Below are 25,120 nucleotides of genomic sequence, written 5' to 3'. Positions count from 1 at the left end.
CTCCTTTTGGTTGTAGGGGCGACAGCCCCATTTCCAGCTACATGGCCCCTCCTGTCTTCAAGCCATCTTGTGCTTAGAATTTCTCTACTTGCCTTTTCCACCTTTCCCCCCTAACTGAGGTACAATGGACATGTGACATTATACTAGGCAGACAATAACTGAGTAGTAACCTTAATTACATCTGCAAAACGCCTCTGCCCAGCAAAGTCACATATGTATGCCAGGCGGTGAAGGTCACATACTCCGTGTTTGTTTCACATATTCAATTCCACTGCTCTAGCAGCCCTCAGCAAAATGTGAATGAACATGATCATCTGTACGTAAGTGCTCAGGGATGGAACTGGACACACAGATTCCAAATTCCTAAGTGCTGTCACCCTGAGGGAAGGGAATGAGGGTGTGCTGGGCACGGCCGTCCACATTTTATTCTGCACACTCGCCCTTTCAAATACTTACTTCATACTGTAATGAATAAGTACTAGAAATCTTAAAATTGTACATGTGAATAAATATATGAATGTTCACATATGTATAGAAAAGCTCACCCCATGATGGTGATTCTATCTGAGGAGAGGAAGTGTAAGAAACTTTCTCTTTTCCAAATTATATTTTCCTGTCCTCTTTGATGTTTTTTGCTACCATGAGCTTCTACTGCTGCGGTGAGCAAAAAAAAAAAATGTGTATACTTCTAATTTTATTGATGTCTCTGAAGAGTTTAAAAAGCTAGAAAAATAGAAGTAAAACTCTAGGTGGTAAATACCTATAACAGTTATCCATCATGGACAAATGCTCGTGTTATAACTTCAAGTCAAAAGTGAAAGATCAAGAGTGCACCCCGAAAATATATCCAACTATATAAAAATTCATAGCAAATGACTGGAAGAAAATACACTAAAATGTTAACAGTGGGTGTTCTGGGCAGTGAAATAATGAATAATTATTTCTGCCTTTCTAGTTTTTAATACTTCCCAATTTTCTATTATAAGCATGTATTATTTTTATAATTGAAAAAATAAGCGCAATTTTTTTTTTAAACTAAACGTGATTGCCAAGTATCCTGCAGTATTCGTGTCGGCAGCCTGCCAGGCTTTCTTCCCAGCTCAGAAGCCTGCTTGGAAAACAGTAAAAATCAGAGGGCATCTTGGTGAGTATGGGTTCTAAAGAAGAGGAACCCGAGGCTTCCGGGGTGAGAAATCATGTCATTTTTACAAATCGGGTAGAGTCACTCCTGCCTACTGATCCAAACCCTCAGGGATATGGAGAAAGCCAACCCTCCCCTGGTCCACACTTGACACATGCTAATGAGCTGCTGTTTTCCATATAGATCACATTTCTGATTCCCATATTCTTAACAACACCTACTCTTTCAACACCCCCCCCCCCCAGTTTGGTGTGATATTCTCAGCAGGTGGCTTTCTGGGTGTTCCTGAGGTGGCTTCCTCTGCAGATTGATGATAGGCTTCGTCTGTGGCTATTTTTACAGCGCAAGAGAGCAGGCACACGCCCCAAATGCAGCTCTCACCAGCTCCTACTGAACAGGCCCATTCCCAGACACACATATCTGTGACACTTCAGTCCCCACGCACAGATTCTCAGTCCCTGCCCGGGCAACTTGAAGTCCCTGCTGCCTGCAAGGTGCTGTGGGAAAGCCGAGGACACAGAGGGAAGGGCGCCTACCCCGACAGGAGCTCACAGCCAGTGAGATATAAAACGTGTCCAGAAAAGGAGCCCACACGCAGAGAATGGTTAAGTGCCCTAAGAAAGGTCAAGGGAAGGCCTTGTGTGGAAGGGAGAGATTCAGTCAGCTTTAATGGTGCTAGTTGAACGGTGCCTTAAAATATATGGAGGGTTTGTTCATAGCCAGATGGGAAGAAAAGGCAAAATTATTCCAGCCCACTCCCCAAAAGGCAGCATGAACAAAACCGTGAGTTCCTGACTCTCCAGGATCCAAAATGTTAAAATATTACTCACCTGCACGCTGGATGGCTGCAGCCCCACCTACAAGCCATTGCATTAGGTAGAGAGACCCCCATGTCAGAGTGAATAAAACTTCCTGTCTGACTCTAAAGTGCTGTACAATTCTTTCAAATTTTCTGTATGTTGAGATATTTTCATAATAAAATGCTGGGGGGAAATCTGTAGGTTAACACCTGAAGGAGGTGTGGAAAGGAGCATCCAGGATGCTGCTGAGGTGTCCCTGCCATACCAGTTATCGACCAGGTGTTCAATACTTGTGCAACCACAGGTGCCCCAGTCCAACAGGCTTCCCTCTGCACTGGGTCACGCTGCCTCCCTCCTCACTCTACCCCAGAGCATCTGTGGGATAACAAACACATTGTTCCCTGAAGGACTCCTCTTATTTAAAGTTACCTTTAAAGTCAAACTATTAGGGGTGCCTGGTGGTTCAGTCGGTTGGGCGTCCAACTTCAGCTCAGGTCATGATCTTGTGGTTTGAGAGTTCAAGCCCCGCGTTGGGCTCTGTGCTGACAGTTCAGAGCCTGGAGCCTGCTTTGGATTCTGTGTCTCCCTCTCTCTCTCTGCCCCTCTCTCTCTCTCTCTCTCTCAAAAATAAATATACATTTAAAAAGTTTTTTTAATAAAGAAAATTAAAAAAAAATAAAGTTGAATAAAGTTAAAGTACACCAGTCCCTCTGAGCCTTCTATAATTTGTGAATTGACCTCCCTCTTTGGAACATCTCTTTATCTTTTGAATGCAGATCAAAGCAAAATCGAGATGTCCACTTAACAAACATTTGTTGAGCGCCTACCACATGCTGGACAGTGGGGATGCAGAGGACATTAAGAAATGGCTAAGAGTTGTCTTAATGCCAGAATGGAAGTTTGGGAGGTGAAGAAGGAGTAGATGAGGAGAAGGGATGGAGAACAGACACCAGATCATGATCTTCACTTTATGTCATGCTGAGAGGTTAGAATTCTATTGTCAAAGTAGCAGAGCTCTCCAAGCCCTCCTGAAAAGCTGTGCATAAATCATTTAATTTTTCTCTCTTTTTAAAAAATGTTTATTTATTTACTTTGAGAGAGTGAGAGAGAGCACGAGATGGAGAGAGGGGCAGAGGGAGAGAGACAGAATCCCAAGCAGTCTCCGCACTGTCAGCGCTGAGCCAGATGCAGGGCTCAATCCCAAGAACCGTGAGATCATGACTTGAGCCAAAGTCAAGAGTAGAACACTCCACCAGCTGAGCCACCCAGGTGCTCCAAATCATTTCATGTTTCACACACTTTACAGAGATGCCCGGGAGGTTCTGAAATTAAAAAAACAATATGGGAGATATTTTTGGAAATGAAAAATTATTTTATATTGAAAATCACTAATTTTTACTTTATTATTTCAAATTTGAAAATATATCCTGCACCTTTTTTTTTTAAGTTTATTCATGTATTTTGAGAGGGAGAAAGAGAGAGAAAGAATGAGCAGAGGAGGGGCAGAGAGAGAGAGGGAGAGAGAATTCCAAGCAAGCTCCCACGAACTGTGAGATCATGATCAAAATCAAGAGTCGGACGCTTAACCGACTGAACCACCCAGGCACCCCTATACTATACCTTGTATGAAAACGAAGTGTACTAATTATAAGACTCCTACCCTCACATGGTCTTTATTTAATCAGTGGGCAATCTGATTACACATGTATGGGGTCGTATGTCATGGTTGAATCAATTCAATCTCAATCCATAATAGTTTAACATAGAACTGTAACCTAACAAGGTTAGGAGGGCTTGTTAGGTTGGACTGTACCTGGTCCAGTACCCCCTCGCTTTTTTGGAAAGAAGATAAAATGAGGCAATATTTACATGACTCAGAGTAACACAGCTGGTGAGAGGCAAGATGGCGACTCCAACTCAAGTTTTCAAATTCCAAACTCAATAATAGTCAATCAGCTGTCATAAAACCTTCACCACTCCTGCTCCTTTTTCTCCTTAGTCTATATTTTTCACGTTTATTGAGAGATGGGTAGAAGTAAAAATTAAGTTTAAATACTTAATATTTTTATATTAAGAGCCCTTGTGACAAAAATGTATTTGGGGTAAACTAGTTATTCAAAATGGTTAAAGGTCATGATCTGTGGTACAATTAAGTCACACACACTTCATATCACATGGTTCTCTGCTCAGAAACTTCCAGTGATTTGTGGATTTTGGAAACATGAACTCCTTCACTAAAGGGTATAAAAATATCCCTCCATAGGGGCACCTGGGTGGCTCAGTCGGTTATGTGTCCGACTTCGGCTCAGGTCATAATCTCCAAGTTCATGAGTTTGAGCCCCGCATCAGGCTTTGTGCTGACAGCTCAAAGCCTGGAGCCTGCTTCAGATTCTGTGTCTCCCTCTCTCTCTGTCCCTCTCCCACTTGTACTGTCTCTTAAAAATAATAAATGAACATTAAAATTTTTTTAAAATATCCTTCCATAAAGTCCAGTTCCACCAAATGAGAAGAGCATTTTTAAAACAGAGTCACTTCTTTGAGTGCCCTAGTGTTCACAAAGGACGACTGTTCCAGGCACTGTTCTGAGGACCATGCATGCATTAACTCATTTATCGTTACAAAAACCGCATGAGGTGCTGCTCTTATCACTCCCCCAGTGGGGAAACTGAGGCACAGCCATCCCTGCCCTGCTAAGTGGCAGAGATTGAACCAGGCAGTCTGGCTCCTGAGCTGTTTGCTGAACCTCCAGGAATGTCTTGTCAATTCCCCCATAACTTAGTTGTGTCCATGAATGTTTCAATTTCATCCTTTCTTTTTCTTCATTATGCAGTTTGGGAAGGAAGCGAGAAACACCCTGGTGCAGATGCCCTGATAGCAGGGATCCAGCTGGGCTTTTCCAGGCACCCATGCCACCCAGATGCCACAGGCAGGTTCCGGCTGTTTGCAGCAGCAAAGGGAGCCCAGCATCTACAGAGACGAGCAACACACCCACTCCACAGTGACGGCGTGGTGGACACCAACGGGGGCATCAGCACATTCATTTACGCCCTGGTCTCTCGGCACCAACACCTCCCCCCACCCCACCCCCACTTTACGCACCTCCAGCCTTTCCTTAGTGGAAAACCAATTTCCTTCAGACAATCCCTCTCTGCTGGAAATATATAGGTCAATTTTTTTTCTTGAATACTGATGGATTCTGACACCTTACTTAAATGTATTATATTTCCCTGTCTTCTGAAATGAGTATAATGAACTTGTGTACTCTTGACTTGACAAGTGGAGATAACGACGATGCTGCAACAGCGAGGTCCCCGGGACCTGTTTCAGGAGCATACACACCTGCCACCCCTGCTTCCCAACAGACTTTGTAAGGATGGGAGAAAACAACTATTCTTTCTGTTTTTGAAAGCTATAATAACATTGGAAGGCAACAAAGGGTGCCCCCTGTAGACCAGGATTTCAGAGGCATTTTAGGGAGGGAGAAAGCAGTTGGAGTCTGATGGATAGAGAAATCAGGGCGGAGGGTAAAGGCCTTCTTCCCAGGGGAGCCCTGGAGAAGCCCCCTGATGGGTACCTGCAGGTACAGAGACAGGAGCCACTCTTGGGCATCTAAGTCACATCCAGACCACTGGGAAAATCTGAGTCCCCCTGTCTCTGTCAAACAGTTCCTGGCAGCAGCGAAGGCACTCCAAAGAAAGGGCAAGGCCTCAGCTGAGGTCCTTGGCAAGGGAAGCAGAGTGGAGCACAGGCAGACACAGGGGAGGATACAGGAGGGAAAGAGAAGTCCCTCAGCCCAGGACCGGGATAGAGCAGAACACAGCTCTGCTTGCCATGCGGCCGTGGGCTCCCAGTCAGCCAGCCAGCTCCCTGACCTGTACCACGCAGGGACCTCTCCCCACTGTAGGCTTCCACTCCCGGCTCACACACAACCTGCCAGCAGGGGAGCCAGCACTGGGGAAAACAGAGACCCACGGCACAGAAACCGACACCAGCCAGGACCGTCTTTCCTTAATTAAACACACGTGGCAACGAATGGTCACCAGACATTTGAGGAAAACTGCCACCAAGTAAGAGAAAGACGGACAGGAACTTGAAGGAATCAGAGATGACTCAGAACATTAAAGAAAAACACAGTACAGGGGCGCCTGGGTGGCTCAGTCAGTTAGGCATCTGACTTCGGCTCGGGTCATGATTTTGCGGTTCGTGAGTTCGAGCCCTACGTGGGCTCTGTGCTGACAACTCAGACTCTGTGTCTCCCTCTCTCTCTCTCTCTGCTTCTCCCTCCCCTTCACGCTCTCTCTCTCTCTCAAAAAATAGACATTAAAAAGAGAAAAACACAATATAAATCTCACGTTTATTCTAATTTTTAGCTTTTAAAGTGTGTACTATATTTGCATGATTCAAAACTCAAAGAAAAAATGGGAAGGGATATGTTGAGAAGTTTCACTCCCATCCTTGCCCTTCAGCCTTACTTTATGTGCAAATGCAACCAAATATGACAAAATATACTTATTCTCCTTCCTGTCTCACGTGGAATGTGGCATACTACATGGGTTAGATTCCTAGGGCTGCCGTAACAAACCAGGTGGCTTAAATGACAGAAATCTACCCTCTCTGTTCTGGAGTCTGAAATCAAGGTGATGGCAGGGTCAGTGCTCTCTTATGGCGCTCCTCCCATGTGCACGTCTGCCTCCAGATTTCCCCTTTTGCAAGTATTTCGCCAGTCAAATTGGGTTAGGGCTTATCCTAATGACCTCGTCTGCACTCGGTTACCTCTTTAAAGACCTAATCTCTAAATAAGGTGACATTCTGAGGGTTAGGGCGTCAACACAGGAATTCTCAGGGGACACAATTCAACCCCTGCCACTACAATACCCTTCAGCTTTTTTTCCACTCAGTAATGTGCCCTTGGAGACCTTTCCCCATCAATACATAGAGTTTTTTTTTTTTCATTTTTTTCATGGCTACATTACTTCATTCAGAGGATATACTGTGGTGTACCTGATCAGTCCTCCATGCACAAACACTTGGGTTGCTTTTCCAATTTGTCACTTTATAAACTAAGCTCCACTTCATAGGTTGTTGGGCATGTCTATATGGTATGATCATAGATATGGGATTGCTTGGCCAAAGGTGAAAGGCATTTGTAATCCTGAGAGATATTGCCAAAGGCTCTCCTTGGGGGCTACATCATTTTGCAACTTCCCCCAACATTGTATGAGAGGGCTCTTTTCCTTCAGAGCCTCACCAACAGACTATGTTGTTAATCTTTGGGATTTTTGCCTATCCAATGGGTAAGAGATGCTTTCTTCATACAGTTTCATTCTCATTTCCCTTCTAAGTGAGGGTGAGCGTATTTCTTACATTCTAAGGCCATTTTAGATTCCTTTTTTGGTGAACTGGCAATTTTTAATTGTTTTTCTTTTTTATTGGGTTGTTACCTCCTTTTGTGCCAGATTCCTAGCCACTCCATACAGTAACCAGATTAACTCTGTGTCTGTGATGTATGATGAAAATATTTCCACAAATTTATCATCTGTCTTTTCACTTTGCTTTTTAAACTTTTCATTTGGGGAATTTCAAACACTGACATAAGTAGAGAGATTATATAGTGAACCGCATATACCGATTACTCAAATGCACCCATTACTAACGCATGGCCAATTTTCGTCTGTGTATAATCCCATCAGCTCCCATCCCACATTATTTTAAAGCACATTCCACTCATCACAGCTTTCATTCATAAACAGCCCAGTAGTCTTAGGTAAAAGATTCTGTTTGTATCTCTCTTTTTTTTTAATTAATTTTTTTTAATGTTTATTTATTTTTGAGACACAGGGAGACAGAGCGTGAGTGGGGGAGGGGCAGAGAGAGAGGGAGATGGAGAATCTGGAACAGGCTCCAGGCTCTGAGCTATCAGCACAGAGCCCGATGCGGGGCTCAAACCCATGAACTGTGAGATCATGACCTGAGCCAAAGCTGGATGCTCAACTGACTGAGCCACCCAGGCGCCCGTTTGTATCTCTCTTTTAAAAAACATAATTACAGGGGCACCTGGGTGGCTCAGTCAGTTAAGCGTCCGACTTTGGCTCAGGTCATGATCTCACATTTTGTGGGTTTGGGCACCACATGGGGCTCTCTGCTGTCAGCACAGAGCCCATTTTGGATCCTCTGTCTCCCTCTCACTCTGCTCCTCCTCCACTTGTGCTCACTCTCTCGCTCTCTCGCTCTCTCTCTCTCTTGAAAATAAACATTTAGAAAAAATATATAATCACAATACCATCATCACATATGCAAAATTAACATTTCCTTAATATCATCCAATAACCAATCAGCATTCAAATTTCCCTGAACACACATCATGATTAGTTAATATGCCTCTTAAGTCCCTTTTAATCTGTAGGTTCAGCCTCAGTCACTGTTTCTTCTTTCCCTTGAAATTAATTTTTGAAGAATCAATTGAGCTGTTGGTCTAGCAGAATCCCCCCCAGTCTGGATTCTGCTGAGTGTGTCCATGGTGTCTCTTAACGTGTTCTTCTGTTGTCTGTTTCTTCTGTAAATTGGTAGTTAGATTTAGAGACATTATCAGATTCTGATTTGATTTTGAATGGGGTGGATGGGAGGCAAAACAACTTCATAGGAAGCGTTGTGAACTTCCTTCAAGAGGCCCTTCGTGTCTGCTTGTCTCTCTTTTTGTGATGTTGGCAGCTGTTAATGATCACTGCCTAAATCCATGTTAGATGTTGCTAGATGTTGCAAAATGATGTCTTTCAAACTCTACCGATCCCTTCTTCATTTATTTGCTGAAATACACCCATAACAAGACACTTCCCTGAATCATCTATTCTGTTAACCAGAAGAGCAGTTTATGTAACAAAGACAAGTGCCTGTTTCTTTTCCTCTACTGCCACTTTAAAAAAATAATGATTGGTTCCCTAGGATACTCCAAAGGGAGATATTGTATTTTTGCCATTATGAGCTCATTTCTTTTAACATATTTTGTGTTTCCATCCATCATAGTTATTACCACTGTTGATGCTCCAACTGTCCCATGTTTGGCCTGTGGGAGCCTCTCCAGGTTGGCTCTGGAGCCCTTCACACACAACCTCAGTCCTCATTATGACTTTCCCTGGCTATTCCGTCCAATGAGCGGTTGCAGTTCATCTTGCATATTTCTTGGTCCAGACCTGGAATTAACCCTTCCTCCAAGAAGCCTGCTTTCCTTTTTGTGGGAACGGTATTTAGAGACCACAGTGCGGACATACTTACAATATAAGCTGTTCCACTTACTGCACACAGCTTTATTTATTGCTGTGTAAAAGGAGTAATAGGAGCCTCAAAGTTCTTGGAAACTAGAACGTGCTTACTGAAATAAGACATTCCTTGAGTACAGAGAACGTCATGGACATACAGAAACACCACGTTAGTGATCTGGAAAATGAAACCAAATAGATCTAAGGTGTAGAGCAAAAAGACAAGATGGAAAAGATGAGAGAGAGAGAAAAATTCAGAGACATAGAAGATAGATGCAAGGTTTAACACTCAACCATTAGGAATTCTAGAAGAAATGGAAAGAAACCACAACAGAGAGAAAATAATTTTTAAAACAATAAGTGTAAATGCTGCTTGGCCCAGGGGCACCTTCTGGGAAGTGGGAATGGTAACTAGATCAACTTCATCAGGAAAATGTAAAAAAGAGAAGAAAAAAAAAGAAAATGTTGACCCCGTGGAGATGTGTTTCTGATGTACTAATTTACTACCTGGGACCAGCATACAGTTACATCTTTATCTTCTTTGGTTTGTTGTAATCATTTATATAATTCTGTAAAGTCAGGACCCAGGTCTGCCTGAGGTGAATCCATATTCATACACGGTCCTTCCCCTGGAGTTACCAAAACAACCCCAACAACAAGCTGGCTTATCCTTTGAAAGGCAGTCTGTTTTCTGGGAATCAAAGTACCTCCGGTTAGGAAAGGGGATGTTAATGGCAGGGAAAAAAAAGAACATACAGAATAAACACAATAAATACACTGGAGAGCCTCTCAAACTGGGAAAAATACTATATTGTGCTTTCTCCATTGGCCTAGAGCAGGGGTAAGCAAAATTAGGTCTGAGGACCAAACCCAACTCTGCCTGTTTTTGTGTAGCCTGAACGCTCTGGATCACTCTTCAATGGTTGGAAAAAATCCAAACGAGAATAATATTTTGCGGCGTGAAAACATACAAAACTCACATTTCAGGGTGCACAAGTAAAGCTTCACTGGGAGACAGCCATAGTCATTCATTCACATTTCTCAATGGCGGAGTAGAGTCATTTCAGCAAAGGCTGAAACGTGGCCTGCAAAGCCTTCAATGCTCCCTATCTAAAATGCTCACTTTTCCAGAAAAGGTTTGCCGACCTCTAACCTAGAGGGTGTGGTAGCATCACCACCTCTCCTTCAGCCCAGAGCTCTAAGGAAGACGGTCCTCAAGCTAAGAAATCACTGAGGGCCCAGCAGGATTTCATTTTATCTGAAACTCACAAGCAAACATATTCCAGTGAAAATTCAGAGGTAAGGTCAAGAAGAGATCCTAAAACCCTGAGAGATAAAGCAGGCTTTGTAGAAGGTAAGGGAATTAGGCTTTTCCACCAGACTTTTCACTGGCAATACTGGACCCAAGACTGTCATGGGGCCATGCTTCAGAATTCTGGGTGAAGACTTTGGAACCTAGAATTCTAGACCCACCCACACCTTATATCAACGTGAAGGTAAGAGAAAGACATGTAAAAAAAAAAACAAGAACTCATAATTTATTGGCCGTAGTCTGTTTTTTTTTTTTTTTAAATCTATCCTAGGAATTCTAGCAAAAAGGCTCTAATAAAAAGACCACATAGGATACAGCATATTGTGGCATCTGTATGTGGCCCAGAAAGAACGAATGAGGCCAAAATGAAAAGAAAAAGGATCCAACAGGGTGATGATTCTCCATCAGGGACGTGTAGGAGGACCACACTGAGTGCATCTTAAAGATGCGAATTCCCACGTGCTCTTCGCAGATCCTGATGCAAGACGCTGTATTTTTTTTTTTTAATTTTTTAACATTTATTTATTTTTGAGACAGAGAAAGAGCATGAGCAGGGGAGGGTCAGAGAGAGAGGGAGACACAGAATCCAAAACAGGCTCCAGGCTCTGAGCTGTCAGCCCAGAGCCCGACGCGGGGCTCGAACTCACAGACTGCGAGATCATGACCTGAGCCGAAGTCGGACGCCCAACTGACTGAGCCACCCAGGCGACCCGAGACGCTATATTTAAAGCAAGTTCCCAGGTCACTTCCTTAGCTCTCTCGGAAGAACTGAGCTACATTCTGGCCTCTCCAGCCGCATTTCTAATGACAAAGAATGACATTCTCTTCTCTGTGAATCCAATCATACCACTGAATAGTCTCACTTATTCAACAAATACGTATTTAAATATTTATTCAATGCTTACCAAGGCGCTGTCCTCCTCTACGCTTTTGGGCCGCATCCATGTTCAAGCAGATGAAAATCCCTGCCTGTGGTGCTTTCTCAAAATTCCAGAAGGAACACTTACATGATCATCATGTGGTAAATGAAGTCTATTGGCCTTCCATTTTTAGAATCAGAACATGGAAGACTTACTCACAATGATAAAACAGATGTAAATAATGTAAGCCTTGGCAACCTAAAAATAATAGGACTTACACAAAATTATAGGATAAGGGATAAATGGAGGGGAAATTTAAGTATAAATTTCCTCATCTCTCATGGTGGCAAGTAGAGGGGTGGGGTGAGAAATTTTTATGAAACAGTTGGGGAGAAGTTCTCAATTATCCTGAACAATGCTGCTAATTTTTTTTTTTTTTTTTTTGCACAGGATTCAACTCTTTCTGCAGAATAAATCCTAAAGGAAAAAATTATTGGGTAAAAGGGTCTGTGTGTTTTTAAGGTTTTAATATAATAAACTGCCAAGTTGTCCTAAAAACTGTACTTAGCCCATCCTAGGTACAGACTGCCAGTTATGAAATACATAAGTCATGGAGTTAAAGACTACAGCATATTGTACAGCATATTATAATGTATTATAATAAAGTTGTATAGTGGCAGTGACTCCAATTACCATGGTAAGCATTTCGTGATACACAGGATCGTCAAATCACTATGCTGTGCACTTGAAACTAATATTGTTTCAACTTTTGTATGTGAACTATGCTTCAATTAAGAAAAAAGAATAGGGGCGCCTGAGTGGCTCAGTCGGTTAAGTGTCCCACTCCAGCTGAGGTCGTGAGCTCGTGAGCTTGTGGTTCCTGAGATCGAACCCTATGTTACACTTTGCACTGATAGCATGGAACCTGCCTGGGATTCTCCCTCTCCCTCTGCCCCTCCCCCACTCTCTCTCTGTCAAATTAAATAAATAAACTTAAAAAGAAAAAGAATAAAGAATAATATAGTCAGTTCCACCCAAAATATTAAGCTCCAACCATAAAAAAATATGGTACTACTTTACAGTTCCACAATAGTATAGGAAAGTACCCACTACCTGAAACTTCACCTACCTTGAGTTTTATACAATTTGAAATTTTTTCTACTTAATATAAGTAGAAAGAACCCTGACATGCCACAGTTTGAAAATTACATTTGTCTACAAATAAAAGGAAATATTTGCTTCATTTTCTACTTTTTATTTTTTTAACGTTTACTTTTGAGAAAGAGAAAGAGAGAGAGAGAGAGAGAGAGAGAGAGAGAGAGCATGAATGAGGGAGGGGCACAGCGAGAGAGGGAGACACAGAATCCGAAGCAGGTTCCAGGCTCCGAGCTGTGAGCACAGAACCCGACACGGGGCTCGAACTCACAAACTGTGAGATCATGACCCGAGCTGAAGTTAGACGCTTACTGACTGAGCCACCCAGGTGCCTCAAGACAAGAAACATTTAAAAAGTAGAAAACGTGGGCACCTGGGTGGCTCAGTCGGTTGGGCGTCCTACTTGGGCTCAGGTCATGATCTGCCGGTTCGTGGGTTTGAGCCCCATGTCGGGCTCTGTGCTGACAGCTCGGAGCCTGGAGCCTGCTTCGGTTTCTGTGTCTCCCTCTCTCTCTGCCCCTCCCCTGCTCACACTCTGTCTCTCTCTCTCTCAAAAGTAAATAAACATTAAAAAGAAATTAAATGTTTCTTATCTTTGTTATTGTTCTGTTCATGTCATTCATTTCCTATTCATTCCTGCAAAGTTCTTACATGTTAAAGATACAAATTAGTTGCCTATTATGAAGATAGATAGATACACAGACAGCCAAATTTTCCCCAGTTCACATTTGATTTTAATCATTGTGTGGTGGTTTGTCACATAGAAACATTTAAAATGTCAAGTAGTCAATCTTACCGCAATTTTCATTTGTTTTTCTTTAGGTATCAGAATGACAAAGTCCTTCCCTACCCAGAAATCACCTACAATTTCCTCATCTTCTTATGATTTTCCCTCTTATTATTCCTTTTTTTAAACTCTTAAATTCTTACAGTATTAAAGATGAACTGCGTTACATTTTGTGAGACAGCTTTTCAACTTATTTCTCAAATACCTAATGGAATTTATTACATTACCTTGCTGTTTTTATATGCCACATCTAACAGACACCAATTCCCATAAACGCGTGAGTCAGGGAAGGGACTTCATTGAGTTGCAGTGAAATAGCTGTCTGTTCTTCCCTGGGCTCCACGTTGCTTTGTTTCGTGCAATTGCATTACAGTGTTTCAGTATTCCACAGGGTAAGTCACCCCTCTTGTTGTTGTCTTTCCTAAACTCAATTGGCCATTCTCATATTTATTTCAAAAATTTGTTAAAGTTTTCCTTAGGGGCGCTTGGGTGGCTCAGTCCGTTAAGCAACCGACTCTTGATTTGGGCTCAGGTCATGAAACACGGTGGTGAGATCGAGCCTCATGTCAGGCTCCCCGCTAGGCATGGAGCCTGGCGTGCTTAAGATTCTCTCTCTCCCTCTGCTCCTCTCCCCACCCCCTCTCTCTCTCAAGAAAAAAAAAAATTAAAAAGGGTTATCTGGGTGACACAGTTGGTTGAGTGCCAAACTCCTGGTTTCGGCTCAGGTCGTGAGCTCACGGTTCCTGAGTTCAAGCTCCACATCGGGCTCTATGCTGACAGTAACAGTGCAGAGCCTGCTTGGGATTCTCTCTCTCTTCCTCTCTCTGCCCTTCCCCCACTCGTGTGCACACACATACCCTCTCTTTCCCAAAATAAATGAAAACTTCTTTAAAAACTTAAAATTTTAAATATAAATAAAACATAAAAATAAAGTTTTCTTTCTTTACTGCATAAAAGTGAAAAAAATTAATCTCATCATTGGTTGTATTTATTGTCATTTTTTTTTTTTTTACAAGAAACGCCAAATGCAATATTTCTTGGACTCTTTCATGTCTGAGTGGGACTTCTTGTTTCCTTTCTACTAGAATAACTCTTTGGCTGGTTGTCATCATCCTGGGTCACACCTTCTACCCCTCAGAACACCACCAATGTGACATCACTACAGTGTTTACTGGAAATGAAGGCTATGGAGGAGAAATCAAAACTGACGTCCTGTCCTCCCTTGTAAATGACTTGTTCATCCATCTGGATGACTGAAAAATTACATCTTTCATCTCAAAGTTCAGTAACTTCACAAAGTGTAAGGTTTTGATTGTTCTGTATGAATTTTCCTCTAGACCATATGTGCCCCTATGAGCCAAAGATGTTATTGGTCTTTCATTAGAGGGATTTTTTTCTCTATTATATTTATGAACATTCATCTGGTCAATGTCTTGGGTTCTGTATTTGACTCTCGTTATCTTTACGTTGGCTCATTTTGTCATTCCTGCAAATCTGTCACCTTCTTCATTGCTTTAGTCCTTTTGTATTTTTCCTTTGAAGTTACTGTGATTATCTCAAACTTTTTTTCTATATCAGGAATTTGATTTCTGGCTCCTTGTAAATTATGTATCAGATCTGTCATAGTGTTTGGATCTCTTTTCCGCATCTCTTTTCCGCATCTCTTTCCTTTTCATTCTGTTATTTTATTACCTCAATATTGAGCTAGTTTGATTGAATTCATACCCTCTTTCAATTCATCTGCATCATGAAAAACACCTTGAAGTTTTCTTCTGTTTCTCAAATTATGTTTTCTTCCAGACTGGGTTCTTTATTTCCATGCAATATTTTGTGCATTTCTGTTGTTACAAACTTGCATAGCTGTGCGCCATTTCTTTTCATCTTGCACATACTAATGATGGTCCCCATCTGTCCAGATCTTCTATTTTCTCTGCTATTGTGTGGACAAGTCCCCCTTAGTGTTTTCTCCACCTGATCTGACACTCCTGGGTCTTCCCCTGTGAGCCACAATTGATAGCCTAAGAGTTGTTTTAGACTAAATTGTGTGTCACTTGAGGGCACGTGTGGTGTGGGTCGGAAGCAATGCTGTCCCAGCTGCAGGTGCCTGAAGCCCCTACCAGGGCACTGCCCGTTGCTCTCTTTTCTGCACATTCATTCGGTGTCTTGTATCTGGGACAACCGTCTTCACAGAGATATGTCCCACTCTCATGGGCATTGAGTCATTTTCTTCATGTTTTGGGCAAAATGCCAAAGAATCCTGAAAATGGCCCCTTCTGGCCTCCTGTATAATCCGTGGTGATGTGTGAGATGTCCTACTAAGAAAGATTTTCCTTTTCTCTTCCCCAGGGCTGCATAGCTACATACTCCATCCACTTTTCTTCCAGTTGGAGGCTATTTGGTATTTCTTTTATATACTTTTGGTATTTCTTTGCGACAGTCAATGAAAAGGAGGATATTCATGAGTTTAAAATCTCTCTCAGGGGGGTACCTGGGTGAGTCGGTATGACCTTGATGAGCTTCCGACCTTGGCTCAGGTCATGATCTCATGGCTCATGGGTTTGAGCCACGCATCAGGCTCTGTGCTGACAGCTCAAGCCTGGAGCCTGCTTCAGATTCTGTGTCTCCCTCTCTCTCTGCCCCTCCCCCACTCATGCTCTGTCTTACTCGCTCAAAAATAAATAAACATCAAAAAAAATTTTTTTAAATCCCTCTCAGGAATTTCAGCAAATGACCTTAGTGGACCATCTGACATATTAGAAGTTAGACTCCAGGGCCCAGCCTAGATTGGCAAGGAGAGAAACTACAAAATGAGAAGGGGTACTGGGGATTGCAGCAAGCCAAGGGGGAGAAGAGGAGAAGCAGAAAGGAGAGAGCCCAGCTATATGGCCAGATACTGGGTATCAGATGTAAAAAACGACCAATGAAAGATCCATAGAAACATACGCATCATTTGATGTGCTTTGTTGCATTATGAAACTATTCCACGGCTTCAAAATTCCAGCCCTGTGGACTCCACACACAACCTTGGGCGAAAATACTGTGCTGGCTTTATGGATGTCATCCCAGGAAAAGAAGCAGCATGAGAAGAGCAAAGGAAGTAAAAATCTAGAACGCAGATCACAAAATCATTAGAAGTCAGGAGTGATCAAGGGAATTATAATTCCTCCCCCACTATTAAGCCCCATATGTATTGCCAGGGGAAATCAGGTTTTAAGATTTCTTCTCAGCCAAAGGGAGGATGGGGTGACATCCAAGATACTGACACAGTTATAAATGTTTAATAATAAGAGTTACAAATTGCCCTTGAGACAATTTTGGTTACATCCACGTTTTTTGAGTTTTGATAATGTGGAGTTGTAGTTATGCTAATTAGTGTAGTTATCAATGTGGGACTATGTCAGAAGACTTCTAAAGACCTCTCATATGTAAATATTTGACGAAACTATTATTCCTTAGGAATTTTTGCATTTTTTTCATTGAAGTAACCTTTACATATGGTGAAATGCAGACCATAGTATGCAATCAATACATTTTGAAAAACATCTACACCCATGTAACTGACACTCAGTCAAGATAAAGAACATCTCTATCATCCAGAAAATTCCCTTGTACCCGCTTCTAGTCAACTCTCCGCACTCAAAGCAACCACTACTCTGATTTGTCACTGTAGATCATTTTGCCTTTTCTAGAATTCCATATAAATGGAATCATACAGTATGTACTTTTTTGTCTAGCTTCTTTTACTCATATTATTTTTGAGATTCATTCATGCTGTTATATACATCAGTGGTTTGTTCCTCTGTATTGTTGGTTAGTATTCCGTTCTATGGATGTGATACAAATTGTGTGTCTATTCTCCTCCTATTTGACATTTGTGTTGTTTTTAGTTTGTTTGTTTTTTACTATTTTTTCTGTGTATCTTCATGTGAAGATATATTTTTGTTTAACTTTGGTAAAACCTGTAAATGGCATTTCTGGGAACTGCATTAGTTAATGTGTTGGAAAACACCAGTTTTCCAAAGTTGTACCATTTTATACTCCCACAAGTCATATGTGAGACTTCTGGTTGCTCCATATCCTTGAAAACACCTGATATTGTCCATCTTTTTAACATTGGCCACTCAGTTGGATGCATAATGGGACCTAATTTGGGTTTCAGACTGCATTTCTCTGGTGACTAAGACATAAACATCTTTTCATGTGCTCATTGGCTGTTTGTATTTCTTCTTTCTGAAGTACCTATTTAAGTCTTTTGCCCTTTTTTAAAATTGGGTTCTGGTGCCATTTGTTGAAGAACCAATTGACTATGTGTAAGTCTATTTCTAGACTCTCTTCTATTCCAATATCCATTTGTCCATTGTGACACCAATACCATGCTGTGTTTCAATTACTTTAGCCTTGTAGTAAGTCCTGAAATCAGACTGCGTGAGGGCTTCAGCTTTACTGTACTCTTTCAAGATTGTTTTGGCTACTCTACATTCTTTGCACTTCATGTAAGTTTTACAATTCACTTATCCATTTTTCCTGGGCTTTTGATTGAGATCAGATTAAAACTAAAGATCAGTTTGGGGAGCTTTTACATTTTAACTAAGTTGAGTCTTCCAATTGATAAGCATGGTATATTTCTGCACTTACTTAGATCTGTAATTTCTCTTGCATAAAATGCAAGTGCATTTTATGTATATATAAGATATGAATAATGTATACACAAATAGTCAAAAAATATGAACGTGTGATATATTTTTTTAAATTCTGGAGTTCTAAATGACTGACAAAAGACTCAGCACAGAGGGAGAACCCTCAATGAACACTATGTAGAATTTTTAAGTACTACTATAATAATGATGTTTTGATTTTTAAGCATGGCAGCAGCTCTTAGTGAAGAAAAATGATATTGGAAAGAAGACGTCAGTCTTGTGTAAACACCTTCCCCAGGCTTACCTCCCATGACCTGTTGCCCCGCTCATCATTTGTTCCTCTCAGAGGTTTCTGCTCATTGCCACTTAGTCTGTCCCCTTGCTTCCAACCGAGTACCACTCCCTGGGTCAGGTGCTCCCCGCCTCCTTCCCAGACCATTGAAATAATGTCCTAACTGGTCTCTGTGCCTCCAGTCCTCGAGTTGCCAATTCACCCCGCATGCTGGACTCCAAAGTTAGTTTTCAAAACATACACCTGCATATGTAATAAATGTTTGTTATTTCTGTTAATTAAAGCAGTTCAGACATATTGGTTGTTTTCCTTTAATATGGCATGCCAAATATAACTCTGTATATCTATGGTTATTCTGTTAAATTATAAATGATTAATCTCCCAGTAAATAAATTAAAAGAATATGCTCTGAGTAATTTGGTTGTTAAAATATCTGAATCATCACTCAGATTTCTTATTTAGTTATGAAAACATATGAAATTGAAATACTGCATTAAAGCAGAATACATCTTCTACCTCTGTGAAAAAAAACCCATTAACTTACCACCAAACCAAATCACTGGACTACATGCACCCTTTGCAGAAGAACAAATAGAAATTGAAGTCTCCTTGGGGCGCCTGGATGGCTCAGTCAGTTAAGTGTCCGACTTTGGCTCAGGTCATGATCTCACAGCTCATGAGTTCGAGCCCCATACCGGGCTCTGTGCTGACAGCTCACAACCTAGAGCCTGCTTCGGATTCTGTGTCTCTGTTTCTCTGCCCCTCCCCTGCTCATGCTCTGTCTCTCTCTCAAACAAACAAAAAAAAAAAAACAAAAAAAAAACAAAAAAAAAACAATAAAAAAATTAATAAAAAAGAAACTGAGCCTCCTTGATTAATGATCTGAGTTGAGTCTTCCTGATTGTGACATAAATCATGATGTAAAATGTGATTAATGCTGACTGGATGTGAATAAAATCCACACTACCTGGAAGCCATGTATTCAAAGACGGATGGTTTGCTATCACGTAAACTACCCTAGGAGAAGGCCCCCTGTGTAATTTTCAAAATATAAATAAGCAACAGGAAATTTCTCCTCAATAGAATTACAGTTTTGTGCCTTAAGGTGGTATATCTGCTTTATTTTCATTATCGATGACTCTACAATCCATTCTACAAACCTGACATAATTATGTTGAGGAAAAAAAAAAAAAACAAAGAGATGTGATATGCTGCTGTGTTTCTGCTTGCCAAGTTGGAAAATGCTCTACCGCTATATTCCAGCAGTTCTGACTGACAAACTAGCATCCATCATGCTTTGCATTACAATTTTTCTTTGCCATTTTCTCCCAGCTCATCATAACATAATTATGTTCCATTTTTTCTAGCCAGGGGCCTGTATTTTCTTTCATCCAGGACAACAGCTGCGAAGCCCAACCTTGATGCTTCCTCAAAATGGTGAAATGTGTTTGCTTTTTCTTGCAGTCTTGGCAATTCCAATTTTCACACTCCTGCTTGACAAATTTTCTTGCTGCCCAAAAAAACAAAAAAACAAAACAACAACAACAACAAAAAAACCAATCAGCCCTGAAACTTTCATAGGGCTTTGCAAAGGAGCTCCCACGGTACTTAGTTCTTGTCTGTACTGTAATTGATCCTTGAGCCACGTTGTTTGGGAACGTGTTGAGAACACTAGCTGCTCTCATTCTTTTTATAGCTTCATAATTGCCAAAGGAGAATTGCCTTTGTGTCAAACCCATTGGAACATTTTTATTCTTCTTTCTATTTATGTCTACTCATATATACACACATCAACATTTTCAGAGAGATAGGGACGTCAGGCCAAAAGCTTGTCAATAAAAATCTGATGCTTCATGGCAAAAATTCTAAGATCTTGTGTCCATGGCAATAATAGCTACCAGTTTTTTGAGCGTTACTCTGTAATGGACAGATAGATGTTCTGAATGCTTTTGGTGAAATAGCTCACCCATGCTTCACAAAACAAGTGAGAGAGGTGCTACTATGATCCTCACTTCTCAGAGGAGGGAAAATAGGCCGAGAGGGGTTGGAGAAACTTGATGGAGACCCCACAGTGGATGTGGTTGTGCCAGGCGGGGGGGAAATCCAGGCAGCCAGAGCCTACATCATGTCTCTTGCCCTCCCAATGTCCATGGTGGTCATCACCAGCTCCCAAAACACACGAGGCCCAGGTTTATCCCCTCCTGGGCTTGTTCCCTGGGAAGTACAGTGATGTTGAAAACCTGATAGACAATCCAAGACTTATATACTAGATGCCTTCTTGAAATTTCTCTTCCTGATTTATATAGAATTTAAACTGCTGTGGTCCTGGCTGCACACTATTTATTTGAGTATTTACGATTTTCTTTCATCCCCACGTGGCGATGTCGAATAGGAAATACAGAGATTCACAAACTGCCAGTGAATGGAGGCTTCCGTGGTCATGTAAGACTGGAGAGGCCACTTGTGGGAAGATCAGAGACAGAGACACAAAGGTATCTGTGGAGTGCCAGCCACTCTTCCAAGCCTGGGTGGCAGACATGTGACTAAAGAGGCTTTCAAGATAACCCAGCCCCAGTCACCAACTGCCTACAGCCCCTTAAGAGACCCCAAGCAAGGACTACCCAGCTGACCCAACCAACCCCCCCAACTCGTGGACTTTTGCTATTTTTTTTAGCCACTCTTTTGGAGTGGTTTGTTACATAGCCTTAGATAACTAAAACACCAGGCAAAACATTGGCAGAGAATATCGGGGAGAAAAAAACCCAGCAGGCTCCCATGTCAATCAAATGTTTGTAGAAGGACCCACTGCTGTGATGTTCTCATAACATCTGTCGCACTGGGGCCAGGGGTAGTATGTGGGTAGGCATCTTACCTGTTGGACTTATATCCTGTAGACTGGATCTGACTTGAAGAGTGACATAATGCATTGTGTCAGTTATCAAAATTTTGCTTATCATCTGGGGACTGAGAAGAGTCTATCAGTCCATAAACAAGAACCAAGAGGAAGGACCTTACAAAGGCAGATAAAGTAGAATCACTCTCTTGACCAGGCAATGAGCAACTCACCATGTCTGAGAGGCTGAGTCTGTGGGCCATTAGTGATGCCTACCACGTGTACCCAGGCTAGGAGCAGGGAAAGAAGAACCCTTGTCAAGAGCCTGTCTGGTTGTACCAGCCTCTAGGGGCTGGGGAGGAAAGAAGTGAGTGGCACAATGTCCACACCCCAATCAAGTCTGCTAAACTAAGAACTTTTGTAAGCAAAACTCTTCTTATGCTTCTTGTATGTTCCTGGCTTTCTCTTTTGTACCCCTTGATGTTTAACAAGTTCTTTTTAAAAAGTCCATCCTAGGGGCACCTGGGCAGCTCAGTCAGTTAAGTGTCCAACTCTTGATTTTGGCTCAAGTCATGACGTCACTGTGAGTTCAAGCCACGCATCAGGCTCTTTGCTGACAGTGCAGAGCTTGCTTGGGATTCTCTCTCTCCTTCTCTCTCTGCCCCTCCCACTCATGCTCTCTCTCACTCAAAATAAATAAATAAACCTGAAAAATAATAAAATAAAATAAAATAAAATAAAACTCCATCCTACTTTGGCGATGCTATGGGAAATCATATTTGGACCACAGCTGTAGAAAGGGAATGATAAGATAGCAAAAAAAAAAAACAAAAAAAAAACAAAAAAAACAAAAACCCAAATAATCCAATTAAAAATGGGCAAGACACCCAGATAGACATTTTTTCAAAGAAGATACACAAAAGGCGGACAAGTACATGAAAAGACGTCCAACATTACCAGCCATTAGGGAAATGCAAATCAAAACTAAAATGAGGTGTTAACCTCACACCTGTTAGAATGGCCATCCTCAAAAAGACAAGAGATAATAAATACTGGTGAGGATGTGGAGAAAAGGGAACCCTGTTGGTGGGCATGAAAATGGTGCAACCACTATGGAAAACAGCATGGAGGTTCAACATTAAAAATAGAACCACCACATGACCCAGCAATCCCAATTCTGGGAATATAACCAAAGGAAATGAAATCACTAGCTTGAAAAGATATCATTGTAGCATTATTTACAATAGCCAAGATATGGAAGTAGCCTAAGTGTCCATTGGTTGATGAATGAATATAGAAGTTGTTGTGTATGTATATATATACACACACACACACAATGTATACACACAACATATATTTACATATAAATTTATATACACAGTATATATATATATATATATATATATGTATATATATATATACACATACACACACACACACAATTTATAGATAAACTTATAAAATTGGAATATAAATCTGGAATACAGATGGAATACCATTCAGCCATAGAAAACAAGGAAATCTTGCCATTTGCAACAACATAAATGGACCCTGAGGGTGTTATGCTAAGTGAGATAAGTTGGAGAAAGATGAATACTGTATGATCCCACTTATACGTGGACTCTAAAAACAAAACAAAACAAAAAAACCCAAACTTACAGAAAAAGAGATCAGACTTGCAGTCACCAAAGGCAGAGGGTGGAAGGAGAGGGCATTGGAGAAGGCAGGCAAAAGATGCAGCTGTAAGATAAAGAAGTCCTAGGATGTCACTTTCAGCATGGTGACTACAGCTAACACCCCTGTGTGATACACAGGAAAGGTGCTAAGAGAGTAAATCCTAACAATTCTCATCACAAGGGAAAATTATTTTCCTTTCTATTTTTGCTCCTTTTTATTGTCCCCATATGAGATGATGGATACTAACTAAACTTTGAGTAGTCACCATTTTCCAAAATATGTCAGTCAAACCATATGGTATATGCCATATACCTCAACTTACATAGTGCCATTTGTCAATAAAACCGGAAGTGGGGGAATAATTTCATGGAGAGAAAAGTAAAATTACTATTTCAAAACCATGACAGGAGCGCCTGGGTGGCGCAGTCGGTTAAGCGTCCGACTTCAGCCAGGTCACGATCTCGCGGTCTGTGAGTTCGAGCCCCGCGTCAGGCTCTGGGCTGATGGCTCAGAGCCTGGAGCCTGTTTCCGATTCTGTGTCTCCCTCTCTCTCTGCCCCTCCCCCGTTCATGCTCTGTCTCTCTCTGTCCCAAAAATAAATAAACGTTGAAAAAAAAATTAAAAAAAAAACATGACAAAAAGGGACAGTAATCTTAAAGAGATATCTGCACCCCTATATTCATGGCATCATTATTCACAGTAAGCAGGACACAGAAACAACCTGAGCATCTGTCAATGGATGAATGGATAAGGAAGATGTGGTCTATACACAATGAAATACTATTTAGCCATGAAGAAGGAAAGCAATCTCATCATTTGTGATGCCATGGATGGACCTTGAGGGTATTATGCTAAATGAGATTAAGTCATACAGAGAAAGACAAATATGATATGATTGCACTGATATGTGGAATCTAACAAACCAGAACCCAGAGAAACAGAGAGTAGAGTGATAGTCACCAGAGGCTGGGGTCTGGGGGAAGTCGGGAGATGTTGGTGGAAGGGTGTAAACTTCCAGCTGCAAGATTAACAAGTCTGGGTAGCTAATGCATAGTATGGTGATTAGAGCTAAGAACACTGTATTATGTACTTGAAATTTGTTAAAGAGTAGATCCTAAGTGTTCCCACCACAAAAGAAAGAAAGAAAGAAAGAAAGAAAGAAAGAAAGAAAGAAAGAAAGAAAGAAAGAAAGAAAGAAAGAAGTGGTAATTAGGTTATTAGGGTATTCTTTTCTGGCACTGTGGTTTGCAAAATATGTCCAAGCAGGAAGCCAGGGTGAATTTGGAGGTCACCTCGTGTGCTTCCCTTGGCTCAAAGATCATGGCTCCAAGCTACTCACTGTCCAATGCCTGAAAACTATTGCTTAAGTTCTATCCATTTTTTAAAGTTATTCGCAGTAAGAGGTCACATTTTATACCAGCTACTCCATCACGGCCCAAACTGGAAGTCTGTTGAATAAGTAAATAGGACATCAAAATACATCAAAAAGGACAGTTCAAGGTTACCCAATAAATGAACACGGAAAACTAAATTACTGGCTCTCTTCTGCTGGACCCATCCTATATCTAAGCCAGTATCTTGAGCACAGGTCAGAGTTTCCTCCTGTCTCACCAGCATGTCTTACAGCCCGTCCCCCTCGGGTTGACACTCTATCCGTTTCCCCCTACCATCCTGAGTCTTTCCTAAGGCACAGGAATCACAAAATGGCCATTATGTGGAAGAAAGTGAAATTCACCAAAAAAGCCCAAAAGGGGTCTCAAAATACAAACACCATATAACATGAAACGGGACAATGGCTTCCAATACAGAAATGTATTCTATTGAAGGCCAAATACAACAGGAGAAATTAGAAACCCCTGAATAGCTGTTGGCTTGTATTGCATTTCTTAAAAATGTTTGTGTATTTATTTTTGAGAGAGAGAGAGCATGTGCAAGAGAGCAGGAGAGGGGCAGAGAGAGAGAAAGAGAGAGAGAATCCCAAGCACGGTCCGTGCTGTCAGTGCAGAGCCCAACACAGGGCTCGAACTCACGAACCGCGAGATCATGACCTGAGCCGAGATCAAGAGTCAGACGCTTAACCAACTGGGCCACCCAGGCGCCCTGGCTTGTATTGCATTTTAACAAGACAGAAAATCCTCTGGATAATACGCCCTAATAGAGGAATAGCAGTGACAGTTTGAAGCTCAAAACAGCTATTCAACCAAAACAGGAAAAGAGAATATATATTTGCATTTATATTTTTTTATATCTTACATTTGAAGTGCTACTGAATGACCTACCATTCCCACTCTCTAGCTGAGGTTAAATAGATAAATAAAAAGGTATATTCCAGGAAGGTAGGCAGGAAGGCCCCAACAGTATTCTGGGCACCTG

General features: G+C 41.5%; 1 protein-coding gene across 3 annotated transcripts in view; it reads right to left on the bottom strand.

Moving 5' to 3' along the window:
- MGLL (monoglyceride lipase) overlaps positions 1-25,120 on the bottom strand; it is a 248,328-nt gene that overhangs the window by 150,816 nt on the left and 72,392 nt on the right. The window contains exon 1 of one of the 3 annotated variants that reach the window (XM_023250085.2): positions 11,412-11,553. The exons of 1 other annotated variant lie outside the window; for it this stretch is intronic. In XM_023250085.2, the coding sequence (XP_023105853.2) occupies positions 11,412-11,447 (36 nt within the window). In that variant the 5' untranslated portion in view covers positions 11,448-11,553. Of the gene's footprint in view, positions 1-11,411; positions 11,554-25,120 lie in introns of those variants that run through there. One more of the 3 variants, XM_023250083.2, reaches the window with a different exon arrangement.

The sequence above is a fragment of the Felis catus genome, chromosome A2, assembly GCF_018350175.1.
Source record: "Felis catus isolate Fca126 chromosome A2, F.catus_Fca126_mat1.0, whole genome shotgun sequence".
NCBI classification, from domain to species: Eukaryota; Metazoa; Chordata; class Mammalia; order Carnivora; family Felidae; genus Felis; species Felis catus.
Note: the sequence above shows the minus strand (reverse complement) of the source record. Positions and strands in the feature narration are given on the sequence as shown.